The sequence below is a fragment of the Zalophus californianus genome, chromosome 9, assembly GCF_009762305.2.
Source record: "Zalophus californianus isolate mZalCal1 chromosome 9, mZalCal1.pri.v2, whole genome shotgun sequence".
Classification (NCBI taxonomy): Eukaryota; Metazoa; Chordata; class Mammalia; order Carnivora; family Otariidae; genus Zalophus; species Zalophus californianus.
This window is the reverse complement of record NC_045603.1, coordinates 7,817,050-7,842,739: the sequence shown is the minus strand read 5'-3', so window position 1 is coordinate 7,842,739 and position 25,690 is coordinate 7,817,050. Positions and strand designations below refer to the sequence as shown.

The 25,690-nt window shown below is 39.6% G+C and overlaps 1 protein-coding gene and 1 long non-coding RNA gene across 4 annotated transcripts in view; one reads left to right on the top strand and one right to left on the bottom strand.

Annotated features, from left to right (window-relative positions):
- The window catches only part of EP300 (E1A binding protein p300), an 84,624-nt gene that overhangs the window by 35,453 nt on the left and 23,481 nt on the right, over positions 1–25,690 (top strand). For both annotated transcript variants that reach the window (XM_027592665.2, XM_027592664.2), the window contains 10 exons: positions 7,023–7,116; positions 7,677–7,814; positions 9,849–9,966; positions 10,829–11,003; positions 18,947–19,024; positions 20,287–20,396; positions 22,338–22,475; positions 23,250–23,684; positions 24,956–25,135; positions 25,339–25,483. In XM_027592665.2, the coding sequence (XP_027448466.1) occupies positions 7,023–7,116; positions 7,677–7,814; positions 9,849–9,966; positions 10,829–11,003; positions 18,947–19,024; positions 20,287–20,396; positions 22,338–22,475; positions 23,250–23,684; positions 24,956–25,135; positions 25,339–25,483 (1,611 nt within the window). The remainder of the gene's footprint in view (positions 1–7,022; positions 7,117–7,676; positions 7,815–9,848; positions 9,967–10,828; positions 11,004–18,946; positions 19,025–20,286; positions 20,397–22,337; positions 22,476–23,249; positions 23,685–24,955; positions 25,136–25,338; positions 25,484–25,690) is intronic.
- LOC113921698 overlaps positions 25,332–25,690 on the bottom strand; it is a 76,168-nt gene continuing 75,809 nt past the window's right edge. For both annotated transcript variants that reach the window (XR_003519764.1, XR_003519765.1), the window contains exon 5: positions 25,332–25,366. This is a non-coding gene — a long non-coding RNA (uncharacterized LOC113921698). The remainder of the gene's footprint in view (positions 25,367–25,690) is intronic.

Genomic DNA, 25,690 nt, shown 5'->3' with positions numbered 1-25,690 from the left:
GTGTGCCTTTTGAAATAGCTTATTGAATGTATGTGTTTACTTAACTTCTTCCTATGATATGACTGAGAAGGAAGGGGAAGAATGAGCAGTGTTCTAGTATCCTAATTTGGGGCATATTTTTCTTTTCCTCTAATTGTGTAGTGAAGTAAAGGAGATTTGCATTTAGATTGTATCCCTTTGCTGTTAAGAAGTTGAACATCTAAGCAATTTTGTTTAAATAAATAAGTAGGTCCACTGGTGAGTCAGTGACTTTTAATACCTTGCCTCTTTATTCTAAAATTGTCCTCGGTGTTGAGTTCTTTGTAACTAGAAAACAGTCTGGGGGCGTCTGGGTGGCACAGTCATTTAAGCATCCAACTCTTGGTTTTGGCTCAGGTCATGATCTCGGGGTCCTGGGATCAAGCCCCACAGTCAAGCTCTTCGCTCAGTGCAGAGTCTGAGATTCTTTCTTCCTATCCCTCTGCCCCTCTCACTTGTGCTGTCTGTCTCCTTAAATAAATCTTAAAAAAAAAAAAAAAAAAAAAAAACTGGTTCTGTATGATCCACCGTGTTTTTTCCTATGAAGTCCATTGTCTTCCTTCAGTTAATATTTATAGTAAGCTTTAGTTTCTGCCCATTATTGTTCAGTTCCAAATGAGGAAACAAAATTGGGCATACTGCTCTTAAAAAATGTAATCTGGTTGATTTTTGTGCTTTTTAACTTTAACGAAATGTACATCATTCCTTGATGGGCAGTGCTAACTTGTTAAATAATTATTGAGTGAGGAGTTTAAAAAGCTAGACCAGAAACTGGGATGAAGAGCTAATCCTGCCTTTTCAGGCTAGTTTTCAAACTCTTGTGTATTCAGATACATGAAAGGGGTCAGAAATAGAGATCTGGGGACTTCATTTCCCCCCTTTTTTTTTACTTAAGATTGCTTTTTTCTTCTTTCTTCCCATGTTATCCGAAGTGTTATCCAAACTCTTTTTTTTTTTTTTTTAATTTTTTTTTTATTTGAGAGAGAATGAGATGGAGAGAGCATGAGAGGTGGTAGGGTCAGAGAGAGAAGCAGACTCCCTGCTGAGCAGGAAGCCTGATGCGGGACTTGATCCCAGGAGCCTGGGATCATGACCTGAGCCGAAGGCAGTCGCTTTAACCAACTGAGCCACCCAGGCGCCCTATCCAAACTCTTCTTGAGTTTTAGGATCTCAACCCAGTGCTGTTGTCTATCTGTGCCTGGCCTGGATTTTCATTTTTGTAATTGGTTATTTCCGATTAATTTTTCAAATTTTCTGTGTTTAATTCCTAGTTTTGTTCTTTTTGTCTCCTCTTGTATCATCTGTGTATGTACATTTGCATATAGCCAAAATCATTTGAAAGTTAGCTTCTTGAGATTTCTTTTTTCCTTACCTCAGTGTCTTTATTTTAAGATTAAAGATTAATCAAGTTTCCATCTATTTCTTCTTAGTTCAGTTAATGGTGCCTTATTAGTAATAATCACCATGAGCTGAAACTTCTAGAATACCTCATTTATCTCTTTTGTTGTGTTCAATCTCATCCTAAAAACTACTGTGAAAACATAAACTCTTCTTTTGGGCATGTTACATCCTCATGGTTTTTATTCATCAGGCCCAAGCCAGATGGGCAAAGGCTTATATATGAAGTGTTATTTGTTTTTTATTTTTTTAAAGATTTTATTTATTTATTTGACAGAGAGAGACGCAGCGAGAGAGGGAACACAAGCAGGGGGAGTGGGAGAGGGAGAAGCAGGCTTCCCACTGAGCAGGGAGCCCAATGCGAGGCTCGATCCCAGGACCCTGGGATCATGACCCGAGCTGAAGGCAGATGCTTAATGACTGAGCCACCCAGGCGCCCCTGAAGTGTTATTCTTTTATACCAAAGCCCTTTTAAAAGTAATTAATCCTGTGTGTTTATGTTGAAGGGTGCCCCCCGTCTTTTCATTTTCTTTTTTGAGTTCCGTAAAACTTAGACAATAAAAGAAATGTAGCTCAAAATGAAATCCCCCTGACTGGGGCATGTAATTTTCTCCACACTCTTTTCTTTTTATTTTCTTTTTTGAGAGAGGGGAGAGAGAGAATCTCAGGAAGGCTCCACACCTGGAGCCTTCTGTGGAGCTCAGTCTCACGACCCTGAGATTATGACCTGAGCTGAAATCAAGAGTCGGATGCTTAATTGACTAAGCCACACAGGCGTCCCTCTCTGCAGTCTTTAAGAGGGTTTTAAGAAAATATTTTATTGCATGTTATGAACATGTGACCTCTTTTTCACTTCACACCAAAATCTTAACCAGTTAGTTGTTGTGTTGTTTTAAAGATTTATTTATTCATTTGAGGGTTGGGGGAGAGAGAGCGAGCATGGGAGCGGGGGCAGAGGGAGAGGAAGGGAAAATCTTAAGCAGACTCTGCACTCACTGTGGAGCACATTGTGGGGCTCAGTCTCACAACCCTGAGATCATGACCTGAGCCGAAACCAAGAGTTGGATGCTTAACCAGCTGCGCCACCCAGGCGCCCCAGCAGTTTATTTTAATCTGATCTTTATAGTTCTGAGTAATGTTTGGACTAAGGATTACTATAAATTGATTTTTGGGGGGTACTTAAAGTGATCCTTTCAGGCTTCTATTTTTAGAGTTTTATAATGGATTTTACTAGGAATATAATGATTCTGATGATCAGAAGTAATGACTCTGGAGTTGCATCTTGGCCTTAGCCTAGAGCCATATTAGCAGAAAGAGTAAAGAAATACACAGTTCAATACTCAAAATTAGTGTTAACTGTATTTTTTTGATGTCTCATGATTTTGAAATACTAAACCAGACTCCTTTCACTTCTGTTTTCTTTCATTAATGGTCTTTATTTTAGGACACTAGGTTTGAACCTGATATGGTAGACTGTATCCACAAATGGGACTATATTGTGTCCTCCAACAGTGTAGGATTTTTATGGCATTTGTAAACAAAAGCAGTTTACTTGAGTATATTTCCATTTACTCAGCAACCTAAAATGTTTATCTTTTGTGTTTTTCCAAGATCGGACTCCCAAGTGGTTAGTGCTGTCAGGTCTCACCCATATTATTTTAGCCCTAAAGTATTGTTGGGGGCTCTGCCAAGAGGGCAGATTGGATATATAATCAGAAATCCAGGGGAAAACTTCGTCAGGAAATTTGAGACATAAAAACATTTTTTGTATCCTCCTTTACAGCAGTTTAAAATACTCTAGGTTCGGGGCACCTGGATGGCTCATTCGTTAAGTGTCTGCCTTCAGCTCAAGTCATGATCCCAGGGTCCTGAGATAGAGTCCTGCATCGGGCTCCCTGCTCAGCGGGAAGCCTGCTTCTCCCTCTCCCACTCCCCCTGCTTGTGTTTCTGCTCTCGCTATCTCTCTCTCTGTCAAATAAATAAAATATTTTTTTAAAAAATTAAAAAAAAAAATACTCTAGGTTCTTCATAATCGTTGCAGATTTAAGGTAAAGGTAGTATTTACATGTTTTCTTTTCCCTATATGAATACATTTTTTTCTTCTAAATTTTAGTTTGGAGTTTTCAAAACCTACCTAAAAGTTGTAATACTCCATTAAAGACCATATACATACCTTTTACCTAGATTTCTTTATTCTCATCATTTTTTGCCAAATTTGCTTTGTTTCTGTGTGTTCTTGAGCTGTCCTGACATTTGACTGCTGTTTCAGCATGTGTTTCCTAATCAGAGATTCTTCTCCATGACCACAACACCATTATCATGCCTACAAAATTTAACATTAGTTAATAATGTCATCTAATGTGTACAGTCTATATTTTAATTTCTCCAGTTGTCCCCCGAAGTTATTCAGGGTTTTTTCCATTCAGTTATGTGCCGTTTGTTTCTCTTAATTTAGAAGTCATCTCCCCTCTCTTTATTCATCTCACATTGACTTTTGATGAACACTGTAGATTGTCCTATAATTTGGATTAGTCTGTTGTTTCCTTGTAGTTAGATCCAGATTAAACATTCTTGGTATGAATATGTCATGTATAGTGGTGTTTATGTTCAGGTTTTAATAATCTCAGCATAAAAATGTCTTGGGACTCTTTATTTGCCTTTAACTGGCCTTTATAGTATCCTTATTCTCTTTATTACTGACCTTCAAATTATTGGTTAGTTATCTTTCAGCTATTTTATGGATATTCTGGAACTATTACTGTTAAGAACTCCTGGGTTTTGTTTTGTACTCTCTCTAAAGGTGTTCTGTTTCACCTATTTGTCAGATACAAGTGGTAGTTTATGTTCCGAGGCTGTTGGATTTTTAGAAAAGGTAGTATTTGTGTTTATGGGTCTATGTCATAGCATCTTTCCCTGAGGTGTGTAGTACTGGGTAGGATGAAGCACTTAAGCAAACCTTCATACTAGTGCTTTTAAGCAGACATATTCACCAAAACAACTTGCAACTCCAGATGTGTCTCCCACTGTGGCAGAACTGGCTGTAATGCTGGAATCAGTTATAAATTTCAGGTACCTTTGATTGATGGGGACATTTGAATAAATGAGAAACAGCATTCATTCAAATGTGCTATGTGCTGGAAAAAAAATTAAGAAAGGGGAATGGCCCTTACTTTGAAACATCTCTGGTTTGGGGCGCCTGGGTGGCTCAGTCGTTAAGCGTCTGCCTTCGGCTCAGGTCATATCCCAGGGTCCTGGGATCGAGCCCCGCATCGGGCTCCCTGCTCGGTGGGAGGCCTGCTTCTCTCTCTCCCACTCCCCCTGCTTGTGTTCTCTCTCTGGCTGTCTCTCTCTGTCAAATAAATAAATAAAATCTTTAAAAAAAAAAAGAAAAAGAAACATCTCTGGTTTGGATGGGCAAGGAAGCTATTAAGCAGACAAAACTACAAGATCTCTGTTAACATATATCAGGTTATGGAGATTCTGTAGCCAAAAGGTAGAAACCCTTCTGGAGCCCTAAATTAGAGCTTTTTTTGTATAAGACTTCCTTGACCATATTTGACCACATTCTTACAGTCCCTGCTGAGTTCCCTTACTTTATAAAGGTTAGTATGGGGTTCCTCCTAGGGCTTAGAAAACAAAAATACATTCTTTTTTATTTTAAGAGGGGAAGGAGGGGCAAAGGGATGGGGGAGAGAGAATCTTAAGCAGGCTCCATGCCCTGGAGCTAGATCGCACTACCCTGAGATCATGACCTGAGCCAACAGCAAGAGTCAGATGCAGGGCGTGCTGGGTGGCTCAGTTACGCTTAGTCTGCATTGGGCTCCGGTCATGATTTCAGGGTCCTAGGATCAGCCTGCGTCCTTGGCTCCCTGCTCAACGGGAAGCCTGCTTCTCCCTCTCCCTCTGTTGTTTCCTTTGCTTGTGTGTGCGCACGAGCGCCCTTTCTCTCTCTCTCTCTCTCTCTCTCAAATAAATCTTAACAAAAAAGTCGGACTCTTAACCGACTGAGCTACCCAGGTACCCCAACAAAAATATATATATATATATATATTTTTAAGATTTTATTTATTTATTCGACAGAGAGAGAGCGAGAGAGGGAACACAAGCAGGGGGAGTGGGAGAGGGAGAAGCAGGCTTCCCAAGCAACAAGAAGCCCGATGCGGGGCTCGATCCCAGGACCCTGGGATCATGACCTGAGCTGAAGGCAGCTGATTAACGACTGAGCCACCCAGGCGCCCCCAAAAATATATTCTTGATGATTTTTAGGTGTTGCAATTCCCTCCCCCCACCGCCTTCTGACTTAATCTCAGGCAGTGCCCGTATTGTTTGACTTCATTTTTGTATTCTCAAGTGAATGTTTGCTCTTGGAATTTTTTTTTTAACCCCCTCTTAGGATCTTAAATATTAACCTATATAAGGTATTCCTTCTCAAGTTATGATTGAGCCATAACTTGGAGTCAATGCCGAATATTAAATGGACCTGGGGACGTCATAGAGAATGTTTTGCTATGTTTTCATGTGCCATCAGAAGACAGTAAGCAAATAGATGGAGTGTCATCACTTTTTCTTTTACCCCTTCATGCTGTTGCCAGCAATAAAGCAAACCAATGTGATGGGTACCTAATTTCTCTAAAAAGGAGTATTTACACATGTAATGTTTACATTGGCAAATACAGAATTAGGAACAACACAATTCTGTTTTAAAAAGACCACTTCCAGCAACTACATTTCAGAGCTGGGCTGATGTTAGAAGCAAATTTCTACCTAAATATTTAGGAAACATGGTGAAGGAAAGCACCAGCATTTTTTTTCATTAAATGTTGTTTACAGATCTTGCCAGTTATTTGCATTATAGTGGGAAGTTTCTTTTTTTTCCTTGTTTTTAACATACCTTGAGGTATATTAATAAAATTGTGTATTTAAAGAAAAAAATTTTTTAACCACATGAAAATCTGGTTTAGTGTGAATATTGCTGTTAGCTTTTGTTTTTAAAGAAATAGACTATTCATTAAAATTGCTAATTGAAGAGGTAATATATGCACATAGAGGTATTCAGGCCAGTTTGAAGGAATATTCAGATGTTTAACCAAAACACCATCTTTCTGATTAAGATTTCATTCCCCCCTCTCCAGGGATCATCACACTTAACTTTCCTTATGTCCTTACGTAAGTTGTACTTATGAAAATATATGCATATATAGTTATGTCACCTAAACCGTTTTGGTTCTGATTTTTTGCTCCTTTTGACATCATTGTAGGCATTGTCTGTCCATACATATATGAGTAAACCTATAAGACAAAGTATCAGAAGTAGAAATACTTAGTCAGAGTGTGCGTGGATTTTTTTTGTCAGCATTTGGTAAATAGCCCTACTGTTTTCTTTGTTTTGTTTTTTCCCCTGGTTTGTCATTTGTCTCTTTGCTCATGGTGATTATTTTATTACTCAAGTTTCTAAATGTTGTCCTTATGGCTTCTGGGTTTTGGGTCTTTGAAAGCACAAAAATTTCCTGTGATATGTTCTTCTAGTACTTTTATAGCTATTCTTTTTTTTGTTCTTTCTTTTTGCTATGGTATTTAAAATATTCCTTTTGTTTGTTTTGACCTAGGTGCTAGTCCAATGGGAGTAAATGGAGGTGTAGGGGTTCAAACGTCGAATCTTCTTTCTGACTCAATGTTGCATTCAGCCATAAATTCTCAAAAGTAAGTTTTTTCTCAGTGTGTTCCCTATGTCATGTTTTAAACACTTGTTAGAATTCCTTATTTGAGTTTTTTTGTTTCCTTGATTTGAAGCTATCTTTGATGAATGAAGGCAAAAACTATATTTGAGTCCATGCTTTTGGCTTTCTACAGTCTTATTTGAAATTGTATCAATTATCCGGGGTAACCTGTACCTTCCCTCTATATAGTAAGAAGTTGCAAGTATGCACCTACTTAAAATATGAGTTATCCCAGAGGTAAGAATTAATCCATTACCTAGTGGATTCCCTGGGATAAGTTGTGTCAGAGTAACAGTTTAGTTTTACAACATAACACTTAATCTTCTAAACCCAAGACTTCATCCTCCCCTCCAGAGGATGAAGTATTGTGGGTTAACTCTGCCTCACACAAGTACAAACACATATACACTGTTTCTCTCAGATTTCTTTATATAAATAGACTTGTCATAGTGTGTTGGACCCGTTGCAGTCATCACTGTTAGCTCTAAATGAAATCTTTCTCCTACCTTCTTCACTAAAAATATTCACAATTCCTTTTTAAAGTCCAATGATGAGTGAAAATGCCAGTGTGGCCTCCCTGGGTCCTATGCCAACAGCAGCTCAACCATCCAATACTGGAATTCGGAAACAATGGCATGAAGATATTACTCAGGATCTTCGAAATCATCTTGTTCACAAACTGTATGTCTTATTCATAAAGACTGGGCATGTCTTATTCATAAAGAGTTACCATGTCAACATGCTTCCAATCTGCCAGGCACTTAACCACAGAGGAGGAGTATTGATTTTTCTGTAGCCTGGCTCTTGCTGCTAATGCTTCTGTTCCTGTAGCTTTCTTGCTTCCTGTTCTCTGCTTCTCAGCTTTTCCACCACCATTCGTAGAAGTCTTTCAGCTTTAACAGTGTATAAACTATTCTACCTAGTGACCGTTTTCAATATATTAGCTAAAAATTATTTTAGTGTCACTGTCTTTGCAACTCAAATTTTAGAAGAAAAACCATGTCTCAGTGCATTAGAATATGGTAGTGGTAAATATCCCTAATAAAGATCTTAAGATGTTGAATGGTGGCCGCTCTGTTGTCTTCTGGCCCTCCAAAAATGCATGTCAGTGGTTTGTGAGGATACCTCTGCACTGTTGTGGAGTTGATATATACCAGGCATTCAGCTTATTTAAAGAAGCATCTTGTCAGATGAAAGGGGAGGGATAGAAAGCAGTAAAGTGTAATGTGCCCAATATCATAAAAGTAGAGCTTGGACCTCGCTCATTACAGAGCTTGTGCTGTGAATAACGTCCAGCTTTTTTTTCTCAGAGAGAGCAATCTTTTTCATTTCTCTTCCACTTAATAGAAGGGTCTCCTTCATTCTATCCATATTTTTTATTGGTTTAGGATCATGTGGCCTATCTTTTATCTAAACTTAATTTTATCTTACATAAGCCTACCAAGTATATTTAAGTTTCATTTAGGAATTCAAAAATGATGGCACTAGAAGTGGAATTTGACAACAAGGAGGAAACTCCTAATTTTTAATAAAAAGAATTAAAAAAGAACAACCAAAACAAACTTACTTTGTGACATTCAAATTGTTTAACAACCATTATCTCATAACAGATAATAGATTATTTGGGATTGATCATCTGACTTGACATTAAAAGTATATTATATACTTGTGAATTTTTTTACCAACTCAAATATTCTTCTAAACTTCCATTTATTTCTTTTCCATCTGGTTTTTCCAAATCCTGCACAACTGAACATGAGATATCCAAATAGTAAAGTTAGTGACTGGAAATATATTTGTCAAATCTTCAGGAACACTAGTGCCAAGCATTTTGTAGGGAATTGTTAGAAAGTAAAAGACACTTGAATTGGGCAGAATCATCATGCATCTCTGCCCCTTCCACTTCATGTTTTTTATCTTGTAAGATTTTGTAGTGATTATTAGGTTTTATTTATTTATTTATTTATTAAGAGAGAGAGAAAGAAAATCCTTTTTTTTTTTTTTTTAAGATTTTATTTATTTATTTGAGAGAGAGAGAGCACGAGAAGGGGGAGGATCAGAGGGAGAAGCAGACTCCCCGCCGAGCAGGGAGCCCGATGCGGGACTCGATCCCGGAATCCAGGATCATGACCTGAGCCGAAGGCAGTCGCCCAACCAACTGAGCCACCCAGGTGCCCCGAGAAAGAAAATCCTTAAGCAGCCTCCATGCTCAGTGTGTGGAGCCCGACGTGGGGCTCGATCCTATGTCCCTGAGATCATGACCTGAGCTGAAATCAGTTAAGAGTCGGGTGCTGAGTTACCCAGGCACCCCGTTAGGTTTCATTAAGCTGAATAAATTGAGAATAGAAGGATCTGAAGGCAGTTGGATCTTGACACTATGACAGAGGTCAGGTTTCCTCACTTCCTTTATGCAAATAGCTTGGTATAATTTTTTTACTCTGTGTTAGAGTGACAGGGACCAGCGGGGATTTTTGCGGTGTCATTTCTTATGTTCTGATCGGCGGGGAAGCCTTTTGTTTACCACAGAGACAATGTCATTTGGGCCAGTATTATTTAATATTTGAGTACGTCCCACCCCTTTTTATTTTACTTAATGCGCACATTGTATAAAAATGAGAAAGCACTAATCAGGAAAAAGTTTAAAGTACTGTATATTTCTATGATGAGAATGAAAAGTTGACATGATATAATAGTGGTAGAATTTTCTTTTCCTAGTGTTCAAGCCATATTTCCTACTCCGGATCCTGCTGCTTTAAAAGACAGACGGATGGAAAACTTAGTTGCATACGCCCGGAAAGTGGAAGGGGACATGTATGAATCTGCAAATAATCGAGTGAGCGTCTGTTTTCCTATATAAAGGCAGAAATGGAACTGTCCTAGTTGTTTATTCTTCTTTGTAACATATACAAATAATAGTGTACTTTAGCTATCCTGTCTTATTCTCACTGTGCACAGTCAAGATAACAAAGCAATTTTCTTAAAAGTGTATGTCATCAAGAATCTTACATTTTTCCTCTTAATAACACAGTGTACTCGTGTGGCACTTTATCTGGGTTGTCCTTCTGTCAACTTAAAAAGTGGTTGAGCTGTTACCAGCTCTGTGCCATTTTCACTTGAGTGTGGTGAATCAGCTGCTTAGTATTTTCATCTCAAGTATTCCAGTTTCTCTTCATCATTTGAACTTTGTTCTTTAAATTGGCAGTTTTTCAAAATATAGCATATTCATCCCCTGTGCTGCAAATTGCCAGCATGTATTTTGTAAACCTACTTTTGAGAGGTCATGCTTTACTATATAGGTTCATAATTAAGCTGCTTTTCACATGATGATTTCAAACATGAGTTCACATCTGGAATGATCTAAGAAAGTAGATTAGATGGTGGTTATCAGAGGGGAGGGGTGGGGGATGAGGGAAACAAGTGATGGAGATTCAGAAGTGCACTTGTCATGATGAGTACCTGGTGTGGTGTATCAGGTGTTGAGTCACTGTATTGTACACCTAAAACTAGTATTACACTGTATGTTAACTAACTGAAATTAAAATAAAAACTTTAAAAAAATAGATTATATTTTCCCCCTTTGGGTTTCTGCTTAACCTCTTTAAATGAAGCTAATATCTGTTCTTCGTTCATTTTTTTCTGTTACCTAATGGTAGTTACTCTTTTTTCCTTATCTTTTATTTCCAACATTCAAAAAGGCGGAATACTACCACCTGCTAGCTGAGAAGATCTATAAGATCCAGAAAGAACTAGAAGAAAAACGAAGGACTAGACTACAGAAACAAAACATGCTGCCCAGTGCTGCAGGCATGGTGCCAGTTTCTATGAATCCAGGGCCCAATATGGGGCAGCCACAACCAGGAATGACTTCCAGTAAGTGCTTTTTGTTACAGTTATTTTGGGGAGAAATTGGTAATAAAATGGTTTCTAACCAAAGTCATTAATTTGCACTAGCTTATGTACCTATTCTAGAGCTTCTGAATGATCCTTTTTTTTTTTTGACTTTGCAAAGAAACTAATTCATCCCTTAGTAAAAGAAGTAACAGCATATTTAAGATTTCTGGGCATAGTAAGTACTTAACAAGTCTTGATAATCTGACATCATTTTTAGAAGCCCAAGATACTGTTCTCTCAAAGCAACACCTAGAAAATGATGGCCCACAAGTTTACACTGACCTGAATTTGGTAGGCATCTAATAAATACAGGCCAAGCAGGTTCAAAGTCCCCACCAGCTTTCATCCTAAACACACAATAAATATCATGTTACTTAACAATGTCACACTTTCTTCTTGACACAATATGTTTGAAGGCTAAGAACTATTTTTTAGAAGCATTTAAAATTCATCTTGACAGTTGTAGTGTTCTGGTTATAGGAGCCTTCTCAACCTAATGATTTAACCAGATAGCCAAGATTATTATGCATTCCCTTATTCACTGTCTCATTACTAGATTTCAAGTAGTGAAATGAGGAGTTTTGTACATGGTGAAGAACAACACAGGCTATTCTGAATGATGTGAGAAAGGTTATGAGAAGGAAAAGCCTGTATTTTTTGACTGACTACCTTTAGATAGTGCCATGTGAGCTGGCAGGTACCAACTCATATGTCAGGGTTTTAGGAGGGCTAAGAAATTCATCTCCCTCAGGACTTGAAGTAGTAAAATGGTGAACTCCAGGGTTGCCAGTGGCCTTTAGCAGACCCATTTGTTAAATGCAGAGTGCTGGTTACATGTTCTCATAGGGCGGTGATTTGAGCAAAATTGAGAAGAGCAACAGTGTTTCTGGCAGAGGAAGAGTATACAGGGAGGTCCACTGGCAAAGGAAAAGCAGCTTTTGTTTTGTTTAAGATTTTATTGAGAGAGAGCATAAGCAGGGGGGAGGGGTAGAGGGAGAAGCAGATTCCCTGGTGAGCAGGGAGCCCAATGCGGGGCTCAGTCCCAGGACCCTGAGATCGTGACTGGATCTGAAGGCAGATGCTTAACCAACTGAGCTACCCAGATGCCCAAGCAGCTGTTTTTTGAGTAGATAGGAGAACAAATGTTCAGAAACAAAGTTAAGATTAAAATTGACTAGACTGATTCAGTGCTGATGGTTTAAACCAGGACAGTTAGGTATAGAGACAAGTGGGCAAACCTGAGATACTTGGGTGTGATACAGCCCCGCCTCTGGCTCTTTAGAAATTTGAGCCAATCGGGCGCCTGGGTGGCTCAGTTGGTTAAGCGACTGCCTTCGGCTCAGGTCATGATCCTGGAGTGCCGGGATGGAGTCCCACATCCGGCTCCCTGCTCAGCGGGGAGTCTGCTTCTCCCTCTGACCCTCTTCCCTCTCATGCTTTCTGTCTCTCATTCTTTCATTCTGAAATAAATAAAATCTTAAAAAAAATATTTGAGCCAACTCTAAAGTCTACAGGTATTAATTGTGGTCTTACATTAGAGGGAAATCAGTATGGTGTATTGATGCAGACAGGAACAAATATTAATTAATATTAATATTAATACTGAATCACCTCTAAGTATATGTTGACCTTTAGCCTGTACTAATTCTGGCATTTTGTAGAATGAGATCACTGCCTTATCGCACACGCAAATTAATTATAGAAGAATAGAAAGTTTTAAATTTTAAACAAAAAATTAAAAGTAGTACACAGAATGTATTGAAGAAAATATAAAATGAAATGAGAAACGTCTTTAAACTAGATACTACCTAGAAGTTTTGAAGAAAAAAATGACAACAGAAGATACCATAAACATAATTAATGGACAAACCAAGGTAAATATTTTCAACATTAAGGGTGCTAATTTCCTTTAGTATGTGACTTGGGAAAAAGATGGAACATAGGAAGACAAATGAGAAAAGAAATGGAAAGAACAAGTAAAATCGACATGACCTTTTGGAGTCTCTAAAGGTTAAAGTAGGTATTAAAGATTGTATAGTAACATGGCTCTGGAATATGCTGTTGGTGAGAATTTAAACTTTTTTTCATTTTCTTAACTCCAATTGTGAAATATTCACAATAACCTAATCTATAGTATAGAAACATCTGCAAAGTGCCTCCAGTATTGCATTGCTGAAGTAGCCATACAGCTGTACACTAGAATATTTTAATTGAGGGTTCTCCAGAGCATTCCCTTTTTACCCAAGCAGTTGGAAGATTGAATAGACTTAACCAACCATCTGGATCCCTTTACTTAAAGGTAAAGGGCAAGGTGTGGCTGCTACAGAAACCACTCTTAGGGTAATTCCACCTACCCTCTGGAGCAGACAGCACACCCTGAGGGGACTGCTCCCTATATAGAGATAAATAATGATCAGGAAGGAGTCATCCTGTGGTCCTTGTATAGATAATTAAAACTGCAAGGGAAATTTATTATACAAAAAGGAAATGTTCAAAAGAAAAATTACTACACAGAAGGAATGAAAACAAAAAGGATGGAAAACGAACTGGGAGGGGCACCTGGGTGGCTCAGTCTGGTAAGCGTCTGCCTTCGGCTCAGGTCATGCTCTCAGGGTCCTGGGATCAAGCCCCGCCTCTGGCTCCTTGCTGAGTGGGGAGTCCACTTCCCTCTCTCCTCCCTGCTTGTGTTCTCTATTTCTCTCTCTGTGTCAAATAAATAAAATCTTAAAAAAAAGAAAATAAATAAAACGAACTGGGAGAGTTGATGCAGTATAAAACCAGATTAGCATTTAAAAAAACGATAAGATTTAAAACAGCTTTATTTTTTATTGTTTTAAAGAATTTTATTTTTATTTGACAGAGACACAACGAGAGAGGGAACACAAGCAGGGGGAGTGGGAGAGGGAGAAGCAGGCTTCCTGTGGAGCAGGGACCCCGATGCAGGGCTCGATCCCAGGACCCTGAGGTCATGACCTGAGCTGAAGGCAAACGCTTAACGTCTGAACCACCCAGGTGCCTCAGACAGCTATTTAAAAAGGTACAAAATGTGGGTCACCTGGCTGGCTCAGTCAGTGGAGTATGTGACTCTTGATCTCAGGATTATGAGTTTAAGCCCTCCATTGGGCTGTAGAGCTTACATTAATAAAAAAATTAGTAGATGATAAATACATAGAAAAAAAGATTTGAGCGATAATCTTAGGTACTGTTGCCTCATTTTACCAGTGAGGAACTGAGGCATAGAGAGGTGGCCTAACTTGTGGTCACAATGTTAGTGGCAGAACCAAGAATCAAACCCAGGCATTTTGTCTTCACAGTCTGCTCTAAACTATTAGATATGTTAAATACAATTGTAATTAAAAATAAAGTTTTCTTGAAAGAAAAAGCTGAATTGCCCAACCAAACCTAGCTCATCACTGTCTTAACATAAAAGTAGATGAGGAAATATCCAGAAAATAAAACCACACCATGAAGAAAGATTTGACCAGGTAAAAAGCCCGAAGTGTATCGTAAGGAAGAAACTAGTTAAGAAGATAAACATACATGCACCCTCATGTTCATTGCAACATTATTTACAATAGACAAGATATGTCCATCAGTGGGTCAAGAAAATGTGTGTGTGCGTGCACATGCATGCACCCACAAATACTACTTAGTCATAAAAAAAAGGAAGTCTTGTCATTTGCAACATGGATGGGCCTTGAGTGCACTGGGTGCAGTGAAGTAAGTCAGAAAGACCTACCATATGATCTCCCTTAGATTTGGCCTCTTTATTTAAAAAAAATGAGCTCATAGATACAGAGAACAGTTTGGTGGTTGCAAGAGGCAGGGTGGGGACAGCAGTATGGATGGGGTGGGTGAAATGGGGGAAGATCAAAGGTACAAACTTCCACTTATAATTAAGTCCTGAGGATGTGTAATGTACCGCATGATGACTATAGTTAATAATACCGTATTAGACATTTGAAACTTGCCAGAAGGGTAGATCTTAAAAGTTCTCATCACAAAAAAAACCCTTGTTCTGTATGGTAGTGGGTGTGGGGTAGACTTACTGTGGTGGTCCTTTTGTAATATACACAAAACACTGAATCATGTACACCTGAAACTAATACACTGTCATGTCGGTTATGTCTCAGTTCTTAAAAAGATAGACAAACGCAATGGGAAATTTGGAAAACAGTTTCTATACTCATTTAATATAATATGTCAAATTCAGTATGAATTTATTTCTACCTCATTTTTATATTTGCATGAGAAAATTATGGGCACAAGGATGGATTATGGAAGACTTGAACTTTCTCATTTTTGTATTTCTATAAGGTCCCCCCACCCCAAAGAGCATGCATTATATAATCAGAGGGTGGCTATGGTAGGTATTTGTATAGACTAGAAAGGTGTTTATAATAAGTGCATATAAACAACATATATGTGTAGTCTTAAAATGAGGAACCTAATTTTTAATGAGTTTGAATAAGGAACTGACTCCTCAATTTTTTGCAAACATAAAAACATTAAGAGAAAGTTGACAAGTATGTGTATTATCTGAATAATATTTAATATGGCAAATTCCCAGAAAAAAAGTTCTAGAAGAAATAAATACTAACCTATTAATATTGGTTTCTTGTGGGGGTGATAGGCTTACTTGGATATATTTAATGTTGTGTTTTAAAAGGTTTTTGATTGTCCAGTCTGTGTGCACTTTGCGTTGAGAGTATTTTATTTAAATGTGAATGATAAGCATTTTAATTAATGGTTTTGTATGTGTCTGTGTGTGTACATGTTATAAAAATTTGTAAATAATTAAAAATTATCAAAATGTTCCTTCAGTGTCCATCAGATATTCCTTATAAGAGAATTTAAGACCTGCCTAGTAGGCCAACAGTAGGTTTTATGACACATTTATACCATGTAGCCAGAAAAAACTAGCATGTGCATCATAGTTGTAAATGAAGGTATTAGGGCCAGATGTGGGCCATAGAATTAGGTTTTTGATTTTTCATTTGATTAGTCTCATATATTTGAAAAGATTTTGCATTAGAATACTGATTTTTGGTTTCCTTTAAGAAGGGAAGGATCTAGCAGATTTGACCCTCTCCAAGGGTACCACAGTCTCCATCTGGAGTCGTGACTGCTTGTTAGAAGAGTTGTGCCTTCCCCACTTCATCCCAGTCGCTCCTTGTTCCTTCCCTGTTGCTTCAGATACCTAGTCTTTCCCACTCATTGATATTAACTGCCTGGTCCCTGCTGGCATTTAGCTTACAACACCTATCCCTATTATTATTATTATTATTTTTAAAGATTTTATTCATCCATTTCAGACAGACAGAGTCAGCGAGAGAGGGAACACAAGCAGGGGGAGTGGGAGAGGGAGAAGCAGGCTTCCCGCCGAGCAGGGAGCCCGATGCGGGGCTCGATCCCAGGACTCTGGGATCATGACCTGAGCCGAAGGCAGACGCTTAACGACTGAGCCACCCAGGCGCCCCACCTATCCGTATTATTGACAGGAAAAACGTTCTTTATATATTAGGTGAAAATCTTGCTTTTACATAAAGTCTAATGAATACACATATGGAAGATTATATAGGTTTTATCTGTCTTAGGGTCTCTAATTTTTATATAGTGAACCTAGGTTATATGCATAATTTTATAAATCTTGCACAGTTGTGTATAAAAGTATATGAATAAATGTTTAGAATCCAGTATTCAATTTGACTGTTTTAATTTTATTAAGAACAATATTAGTGTTAAATCCTGGTGGATTTAGTTACTTGAATTGCACTAAACCGCTTAGTTGTGTGATCATTTTTGTTGTTAGTATAGCACACTTGCAGAAGTGACAGGGAATTTTGAGTTGTCTGAAGTGCCTTCTCTTTAGAGCATAGTCTGCCACAAGCACATCTGAGGATTGTGTGCACAGCACTTTGGTTTGGCGGGGTGTCCAGGGCAGAGCTGGGTCACTTATAAGCATCTTGTCTTTTCCCAGAGTGCTGGAGAAGTATTATTTTCTCTGCACCATGGTATGGAAAAGGTTGGAAAGCACTGTGCTAGAGGATATCCAGATAATCCACGAAACCATTAGAATTTACGTACTTTTGACCCTTTGAACAACTCAGGAGTTGGGGGCGCTGACCTCAACACAGAAATCCACAAAAAACTCTCAACTCCCCCCAAAATTTAATTATCAATAGCCTACTGTTGACAAGAAGCTTTAGGGATAGCATAAACAGTTAACACATATTTGCATGTTATAGATGTTAAATACTGTATTGGGGAGCCTGGGTGGCTCAGTTGGTTAAGCAACTGCCTTCGGCTCAAGTCATGATCCTGGAGCCCCGGGATCAAGTTCTGCATCAGGCTCCCTGCTGAGCAGGGAGTCTGCTTCTCGCTTTGACTCCCCCCTCTCATACTTTCTCTCTCTCAAATAAATAAAATCTTTAAAAAAAAAAAGCTAGAGAGAAGAAACGTGGGCGCCTGGGTGGCTCAGTTGGTTAAGCGACTGCCTTCGGCTCAGGTCATGATCCTGGAGTCCCGGGATCGAGTCCCGCATCGGGCTCCCTGCTCAGCAGGGAGTCTGCTTCTCCCTCTGACCCTCTTCACTCTCGTGCTCTCTGTCTCTCATTCTCTCTCTCTCTCAAATAAATAAATAAAATCTTTAAAAAAAAAAAAAAAAAAACGTTACTAGGAAACTCCTAAGAAATATGTATTTACCCAAAAAAACTTGCATAAGTGGACTTGTGGAGTTCAAATGTTGTTCAAGGGTCAACTATATTTATATTTTGATGTCATTTTAATTATTTCTGCTTTTGTATTTAAGAGGTCCTTGGCATATAGAGCAGTATAATAAGTGAATTATTTAAGGTCAGTGGTCACAGTGGGTTTGTGCGCATGAAAACACATGGGGGTACACATCAAATTTGGTCACTGAACAAAATGTGTGGCTGTCTCTTGGAGGTATTCTGCTGCATACCAACCAAAGAATCCAGCTTAGTCAAACAGTAGCATATTAAATGCTATAGTAGCCTTTGTCTTTTTTTTTAATTTAAGATTTTACATTATTTTCCTGTCAACACTGAAAGATTAAATAAAGATTATACTATAACTATTTGGAGACTTTTTTTTCTTTAGATTTTATTTATTTGACAGAGAGAGACAGATAGTGAGAGAAGGAACACAAGCGGGGGAGTGGGAGAGGGAGAAGCAGGCTTCCCACTGAGCGGGGAGCCCAAGTGGGGCTCGATCCCAGGACCCTGGGATCATGCCCCGAGCCGAAGGCGGACGCTTAACAACTGAGCCACCTCGGTGCCCCTGGAGGCTTTTCTTATATACCAGAAATAACGTTTTCGTCAGGTTCCTAAGTTCATAGCTTTATTCTTTGGAGATTCAGGCTAAATATTTCATGATATTGTTAAAGATATTTTGTGAGGGTTTTTTCTTTTTTTCCTTTTCTCTCCCTCTCCCTTTCCCACTCTCTCTCTTTTTAATGGAAGGGCCACTGGCTAAAAGATGGTATTCTAGGGTGCCTGGGTGGCTCAGTAGGTTGAGCATCTGCCTTCAGCTCAGATCATGGTCCCAGGGTTCTGGGATCGAGTCCCTCATTGGGGAGCCTGCTTCTCCCCCTTCCTCTGCTTGTACTTTCTCACTCTCTCTGTCAAGTAAAATAAAATCTTAAAAAAAAAAAAAAATGGTTTTTTAGGGATGTCTGGGTGGCTCAAGTCGGTTGAGCATCTGCCTTCGGCTCAGGTCATGATCCCAGGGTCCTGCGATGGAACCCTGTGTCAGGCTCCCTGCTCAGTGGGGAGTCTGCTTCTCCCTCTCCCTCTGCCCCTCCCCCCTGCTCATGCTTGCTCGCTCGCTCTCTCAACAATGGTTAAAATCTTAAAAAAAAAAAAAAATGATTTTCTAACCATTTCTCTATTCCACCCTAGATGGCCCTCTACCTGACCCATCTATGATCCGTGGCAGTGTGCCAAACCAGATGATGCCTCGGATAACTCCACAGCCTGGTAAGTTATAAAAGAAATCCATGTATCTAACCATGGCTTTTTTTTTTTTTTTTTTAAAGTAAGCTCGATGCCCAGCATGGGGCCTAACTAAACTCACAACCCTGAGATCAAGAATCCCATGCTCTACCAACTATGCAAGCCAGGTGCCCCAACCATGGCTTTTTTTTTTTTCCCCCCCCCAAACCATGGCTTTTTAAAAGAGTCTCTGGTGTACTACAAGATTATTCTTGCCGGGTGCCTGGGTGGCTCAGTTGGTTAAGCGACTGCCTTCGGCTCAGGTCATGATCCTGGAGTCCCAGGATCGAGTCCCGCATCGGGCTCCCTGCTCAGCAAGGAGTCTGCTTCTCCCTCTGACCCTCTTCCCTCTCGTGCTCTCTATCTCTCATTCTCTCTCTCTCAAATAAATAAATAAGATCTTTAAAAAAAAAAAAAAAAAAAAAAGATTATTCTTGCCACCTTGATTCCTGCCTCAGACCAGCATATTTCATAATTACCTACTTGAGAAATCAGAACACATTTTGGAGTTGGAGCCCAGGGAGGGAAAAAAGGGTATTAGAGCACAGGTTGGCTGGCAGGTCAGGTGGCAAAGATACGAAATGATCAAGCATCTGTTTAAAGACAACTGGTCAGGGGCGCCTGGGTGGCTCAGTTGGTTAAGCGTCTGCCTTAGGCTCAGGTCATGATCCCAGATCCTGGGATTGAGCCCCGCATCGGGCTCCCTGCTTGGCCAAGAGTTTGCCTCTCCTTTTCCATCTGTCCCCCTCCCCCCCAACTTGTGCTCACTCGCTTTCAAATAAATAAATGAAATCTCTTAAAAAATAATAAAATAAAAACAACTGGTCAAGATGGGTTTATTCCAAATTATAAAAAATTTTTTTAAAGATTTTATTTATATTTATTTATTTGAGAGGGAGAGAATGAGAGATAGCACGAGAGGGAAGAGGGTCAGAGGGAGAAGCAGACTCCCTGCTGAGCAGGGAGCCCGATGTGGGACTCGATCCCGGGACTCCAGGATCATGACCCGAGCCGAAGGCAGTCGCTTAACCAACTGAGCCACCCAGGCGCCCCAAATTATAAAATTTTATTCAGAGAACATATGTTAATTAATTAACCGTGTCCTTCTGTGGCTGCTGTGATTGAAACAAATTCATTCACAGTTGAGAGCAGGTTCCTTTATTTGTCCTGATAAAATGTTACAGAATCAGAATTCATTCTTTAGTTCTCCAATGAAGGTATTCAGACGAAATATTTTGTACTTACAGGTTTGAATCAGTTTGGCCAGATGAGTATGCCCCAGCCCCCAATTGGACCCCGGCAAACCTCTCCTCTTCAGCACCATGGACAGTTAGCTCAGCCTGGAACTCTCAACCCAGTAAGTGTGTTGTCTTTGGGTAATTATTTTGGCCTTTACCTAACATTTAAGAATCCTTTTTATTTGTTTCTACTTTGTAAACAACAAATCTTAACAGTTGCTTAAATAGCTAACTATAAGTGATTAACCTTTAACGTTGATTTTTTTCTGTAATTCTGTTTATTTGGCCCTTATACACATGATAAATGATTATATATGTGTTTTAGAGCTGAGAATAGTTTTTTTTTTTTAAAGTGGAGTAGGAGAAAACTAAACCATATACCACAGTTAGGCAGTAAATGCTATAATCCCTAATTTTCATCTGTCTCTTTTACCAATATTGTATTTAGAAATTTACCCTACAAAATTCATTCATTAAGGTACCAAAAGGATATATGAGAAAATTCATGTTAAGGATCTTATATTACATACTCTGTTTTTAAAAACAGGCCATATCCTGAATGTACAGTAGCGGATTCACTATGGTTAAATTATGGTACATTTGTAAATTGGAATGCTCTGTAAGCAAAATTTCAGAACTTACATGGTGGCATAAAAGCTGTTTATAGCTTTAAATGAAAAAACCAAGTTTCTGAAGTATATGTTATTAGAGGATCCAATATAGTTAAGAACTCTCTTGATTATAATCTATATAAAATAAACACTAAAAAAAATTTATTTCCAAGTACGGCCCATGGTCTTCATACTAGAAAGTTGGTAAGAGCAGCCAGTCACCTTTCCCTGGAATCTCAATATTTAGTAGCCTGCACACTTTGATAGTTGCCTCTTTTTTATAATGTGCATCAAACACAGATAGGTTCTATCCAGACAGGAAACTGTCTCTTGCAGGAGTGATGTAGGGACAGTTGCTTGGTTCTAGAGACTGGAGGGAGAAGAGGGACTCTGAGCATTCACTGCTCATTATGCAAATTCTAAGGCAATCCACCTTTTCCATGTTAACCCCAACCCTTAAGCTTTCAGAATTAGATAGTGCCTTTAGTCCTTGAGCACCAGACTGCCATGTTTATAAGATAAATACCTTTCTTAGATTATGAAGTTTTTGGCCTTTGTTTTTCCATAATTCCTTCTTCTATTAAAGGCCTATATTTGTTTGAGGGAATTTTAGAAATGAAATTTAATAATCCTCAAGCACATTTCCACTAGAGAGTGCCCTCATGTCCCCTTCCACTCAATCACTATCTCCTTTAGACAACTGATGCCGTGATTTCTATCACCATGGATTAGCCTTACCTGTTTTTCAACTTCATATAAATGGAATTATTGAGATGTACTCTTGTGTCTGATCTTTTTGGCTCAGTATAATGGTTTTAATGTTCATCTACATTGTTGTTTATGTCAGTAATTTGTTCTTGCTGAGTAGTATTCCATTTTGTGAGTGTGCCACAATGTGTTTATTCTTTGTTATTGATGGACATTTCAGTTGTTTCCAGTTGTTGACTTTTATGAATAAAGCTACTATAAATACTCCCCCACCCCCAGAAAAGAAATGAAATGTAACAATCCTCAAATATTTGTGGACCATGAATGCTACCAAGTTCAGCCACAACTTTTGTAAGATTTTCATTGTACCTATTACAGAGTCTTAGGATTTGTGCTACTACAACATCATTACATGAACACAGACCTCATGAAGGTGTAATTCACTGTCACTTAACAAACAGTATTCAAAGAGCAGTTATCTCTGTACCTTGTCAGGTGCATTTGTGTATCAGGAGAATTGGTTTGTCAGTAACCTCCTGTAATTGCTTTAGAGTAGGCTTGGGTCAGCTGTAAGGCTGTTCTCCATTATCTTTGCATGAGAGTCCAGTGTTGCACACTTTCTTCCTTTTCTACCCCACTTTCTCCTCAGCAGAGCCATAGCAGTTGTGATTCTAGCTGTAGTAGAATAACCATAATGAAGCAATTGGTGCTCTGTTTTTGTTTTTTTCCCCCCCTATGCAGCCTATGGGCTATGGGCCTCGCATGCAGCAGCCTTCCAACCAGAGCCAGTTCCTTCCCCAGACTCAGTTCTCAACACAGGGAATGAATGTAACGAATATGCCTTTGGCTCCGTCTGGCGGGCAAGCACCGGTGTCCCAAGTAGGTCTCACAGATGGGTTTTTTTCACTTGTTTTTGTGATTCTTTAAACTTCTCTTGATCTAGGTTTTTACCGGAAAGGATAGCAGCAAATAATGGGTGAAAATAGATGGTTTTAAGTTTTTGTTTTTGTTTTTTTTAAGATTTGATTTGACAGAGACACAGCGAGAGAGGGAACACAAGCAGGGGGAGTGGGAGAGGGAGAAACAGGCTTCCCATGGAGCAGGGAGCCTGATGTGGGGCTCGATCCCAGGACCCTGGGATCATGACCTGAGCTGAAGGCAGACGCCTAACGACTGAGCCACCCAGGCACACCCCGTTTTTTAAGTTTTTAATAAGAGCAGTTATGGACATACGGTATTCTGAACATGAAGAGATTATTCTGTGAAGTAGCAGTGCTGCAATTGTTACAAACTAGGAAAGAGAATAAATTGATAGTTGTAACCATTTTTTTACACTTCTTAAAATGGAATCTTAGAACTATAATGCAGAAGAACGAACTGTGGCTAAAGAGCATCACCAGGCAGAAAATACTGTGTACTCAACTGTCCCATGCCCCTGTAGCAGCTGAGGCCATTCTGGTGTGGGTTGTTTTTGTTTTGGTGAATTTTTTTGAAGTCTACTAATTAAGTACATTGGATTATCTGAAGGTATACCCCCCCAGTAACAGGATTTTTGACACATTTTTAAATGGAAGCATATTGCATATAGTCTGCCTGTGTAAATATTTCTTTTATTGTGTTCTCAATTGTCATCTTATGTTTCTCATTTAACAGGCACAAATGTCCAGTTCTTCCTGCCCTGTGAACTCTCCTATAATGCCTCCAGGGTCTCAAGGGAGCCACATTCACTGTCCCCCTCTCCCTCAGTCAGCTCTGCATCAGAATTCACCCTCTCCAGTACCTAGTCGTACCCCTACGCCTCACCACACTCCCCCAAGCATAGGGGCTCAGCAGCCACCAGCAACAATTCCAGCCCCTGTTCCTACACCTCCAGCCATGCCACCCGGGCCACCGACCCAGGCCCTCCATCCACCTCCGAGGCAGACACCTACACCACCACCGACGCAGCTTCCTCCTCCAGTTCAGCCTTCGCTTCCTGCTGCTCCTTCAGCTGAGCAGCCGCAGCAGCAGCCTGTCTCCCAGCAGAGCGCCGCGGCTTCTGCCCCCACCCCGACGGCGCCGCTGCTGCCCCCACAGCCTTCGACTCCAGTAAGCAGAGATCTGGGTTTCGGCAGACCCTCAAATTGTACTGTAGTGTTAAGATTATTTATATGCCAGTTCTAGTCTCTATTGTGTTGTTTCCCCTGTTAAACTAGAATTAGGACTTTCTTTACTTCGTGTTCTTTCTTCCCAGGGTAGTACCTAGCATAGAGGGAGGTCAAAGACTTTGTTTAGGTCTGACGTTGACCATGGTATGTTTTGTGTTGTGTTCTGAGACTTGAAGGCATATAACCAGGGTGACAAGGGGGAAGAGTCTGTAGTATGTTTAGTGTGCTAAACATAAGTTTTCTGTTAGTTTAAAGAATCTTTTTCAAACAGTCTGAGCTGTAGTATTTGAGAATGAATGAACAAAACCATAGATTTATGAATGTCTGTGGTCCTAGCCAAGGTTAGAAAATCATGACCTAAGATGAGAAAAGTTTGGGCCTGGAACAGTCTGTAGCTTCCTTGTGAGAGGCTCATTATGTACATAACAGAAATCCAAGTTCACATCTAATAGTTGCATCCTTACTGATAGAATTCTGTGTCAAGGCTCAGAACTTTCTACTTGCTCACCGATACTTACATTTTACTTCTCTGTCATGTTGGTGAATGGAGAAGTCCCATGAATCATAGCTACTTCATGAAACACTGTAAGTCAGCAATTGGTTCATCCCACCCTCTGATAGGCAAGGAACAGCAGAATTCAGAAAGGAAACTTTTGATTAGGGTAGTTCCTGAAAATACTAACTACTCATGAGGTTTCTTATTGGAAGACCTAGGAAAATGAGAGATTGCTCGTTATCCCATTAGAGTGTGGTGATTCAGAACAGCCACTCAGTATGGGAGTTCATTATTTGCTCTCTGCTTTTTCTTTACACTTGCAGCCTTCCCACTGGAAAGTTAAAAACAAAACAAAATAGCTAGTCAATCCATCATTTCTTTGGATTTCTCTGTAAATGTGAGCTCCCCTGAGGAAGTCATCTCTGAGACCCCAGCCCTCACACACTGCTACAGAATGACAGCTAGTGCAGAAACTGTTGAGTGTCTCTTTCATGTATAGCCAGCCAGCCAGCCAGTATTTGCAAGTCCTCAGTCTTCTGTTCTGAAGCACCATTTACTTCAAGGAGTGAAATAGGCCGAGTACCTGAAAGCACCATAAATGAATATAATGATAGGACTCTAGAGATAGGTGGTTAATCATGCGATCTTGTTGTGGAGCTTAAACTGTGGTTGTATAATTGGCAAATTTTTGTGTGTTTTCCTCTCTTTCTGCCCAGCTTTCCCAACCAGCTGTAAGCATTGAAGGGCAGGTATCAAACCCACCATCCACTAGTAGCACAGAAGTGAATTCTCAGACCATTCCTGAGAAGCAGTCTTCACAGGAAGTGAAAATGGAGGCAAAGATGGAAGTGGATCCACCAGAACCAGCTGATGCTCAGCCAGAGGATATTCCAGAGGTGAGAGCAGGGCGAGGACTGCCGTTGGTTAGGACCTCAGTCTGGGAACCCAACTTAGCATTCTGATAATTCTCATTTCACTGATTTCTGCATGAGAAATGGTCTTTGGATAGGTCTCCAAGACAGGGTAAATAAGATAATGATCTTGTTGCTTCCTGGTGGCGAGTCTTTGGAATACTAAAAATATTTACCTTTTCTTTCAGACTAAAGCAGAAGACTGTAAAATGGAACCTATAGAAACGGAAGAGAGAGGCACTGAATTAAAGACTGAAACAAAAGAGGAGGAAGACCAGCCAAGTACTTCAGCTACCCAGTCATCCCCAGCCCCGGGACAGTCAAAGAAGAAGAGTAGGTCTCTTAGGCTCTCTGTTCCTAGAGGCAGGGAAAAAACCGTAGACTTTGAGTAGAATGGGATCAGGCTTCTTGGATTTCTGAAATTGATTTTAAAGTGATTTCATTAAGCTTAGAGCCCTTTTGGCCTGGTATCTGGGTTATTACTAATGTTGGGGAAGACTTTTCTTTCTTTCTTTTTCTTTTTTTTCTTTTTTTTTTTTA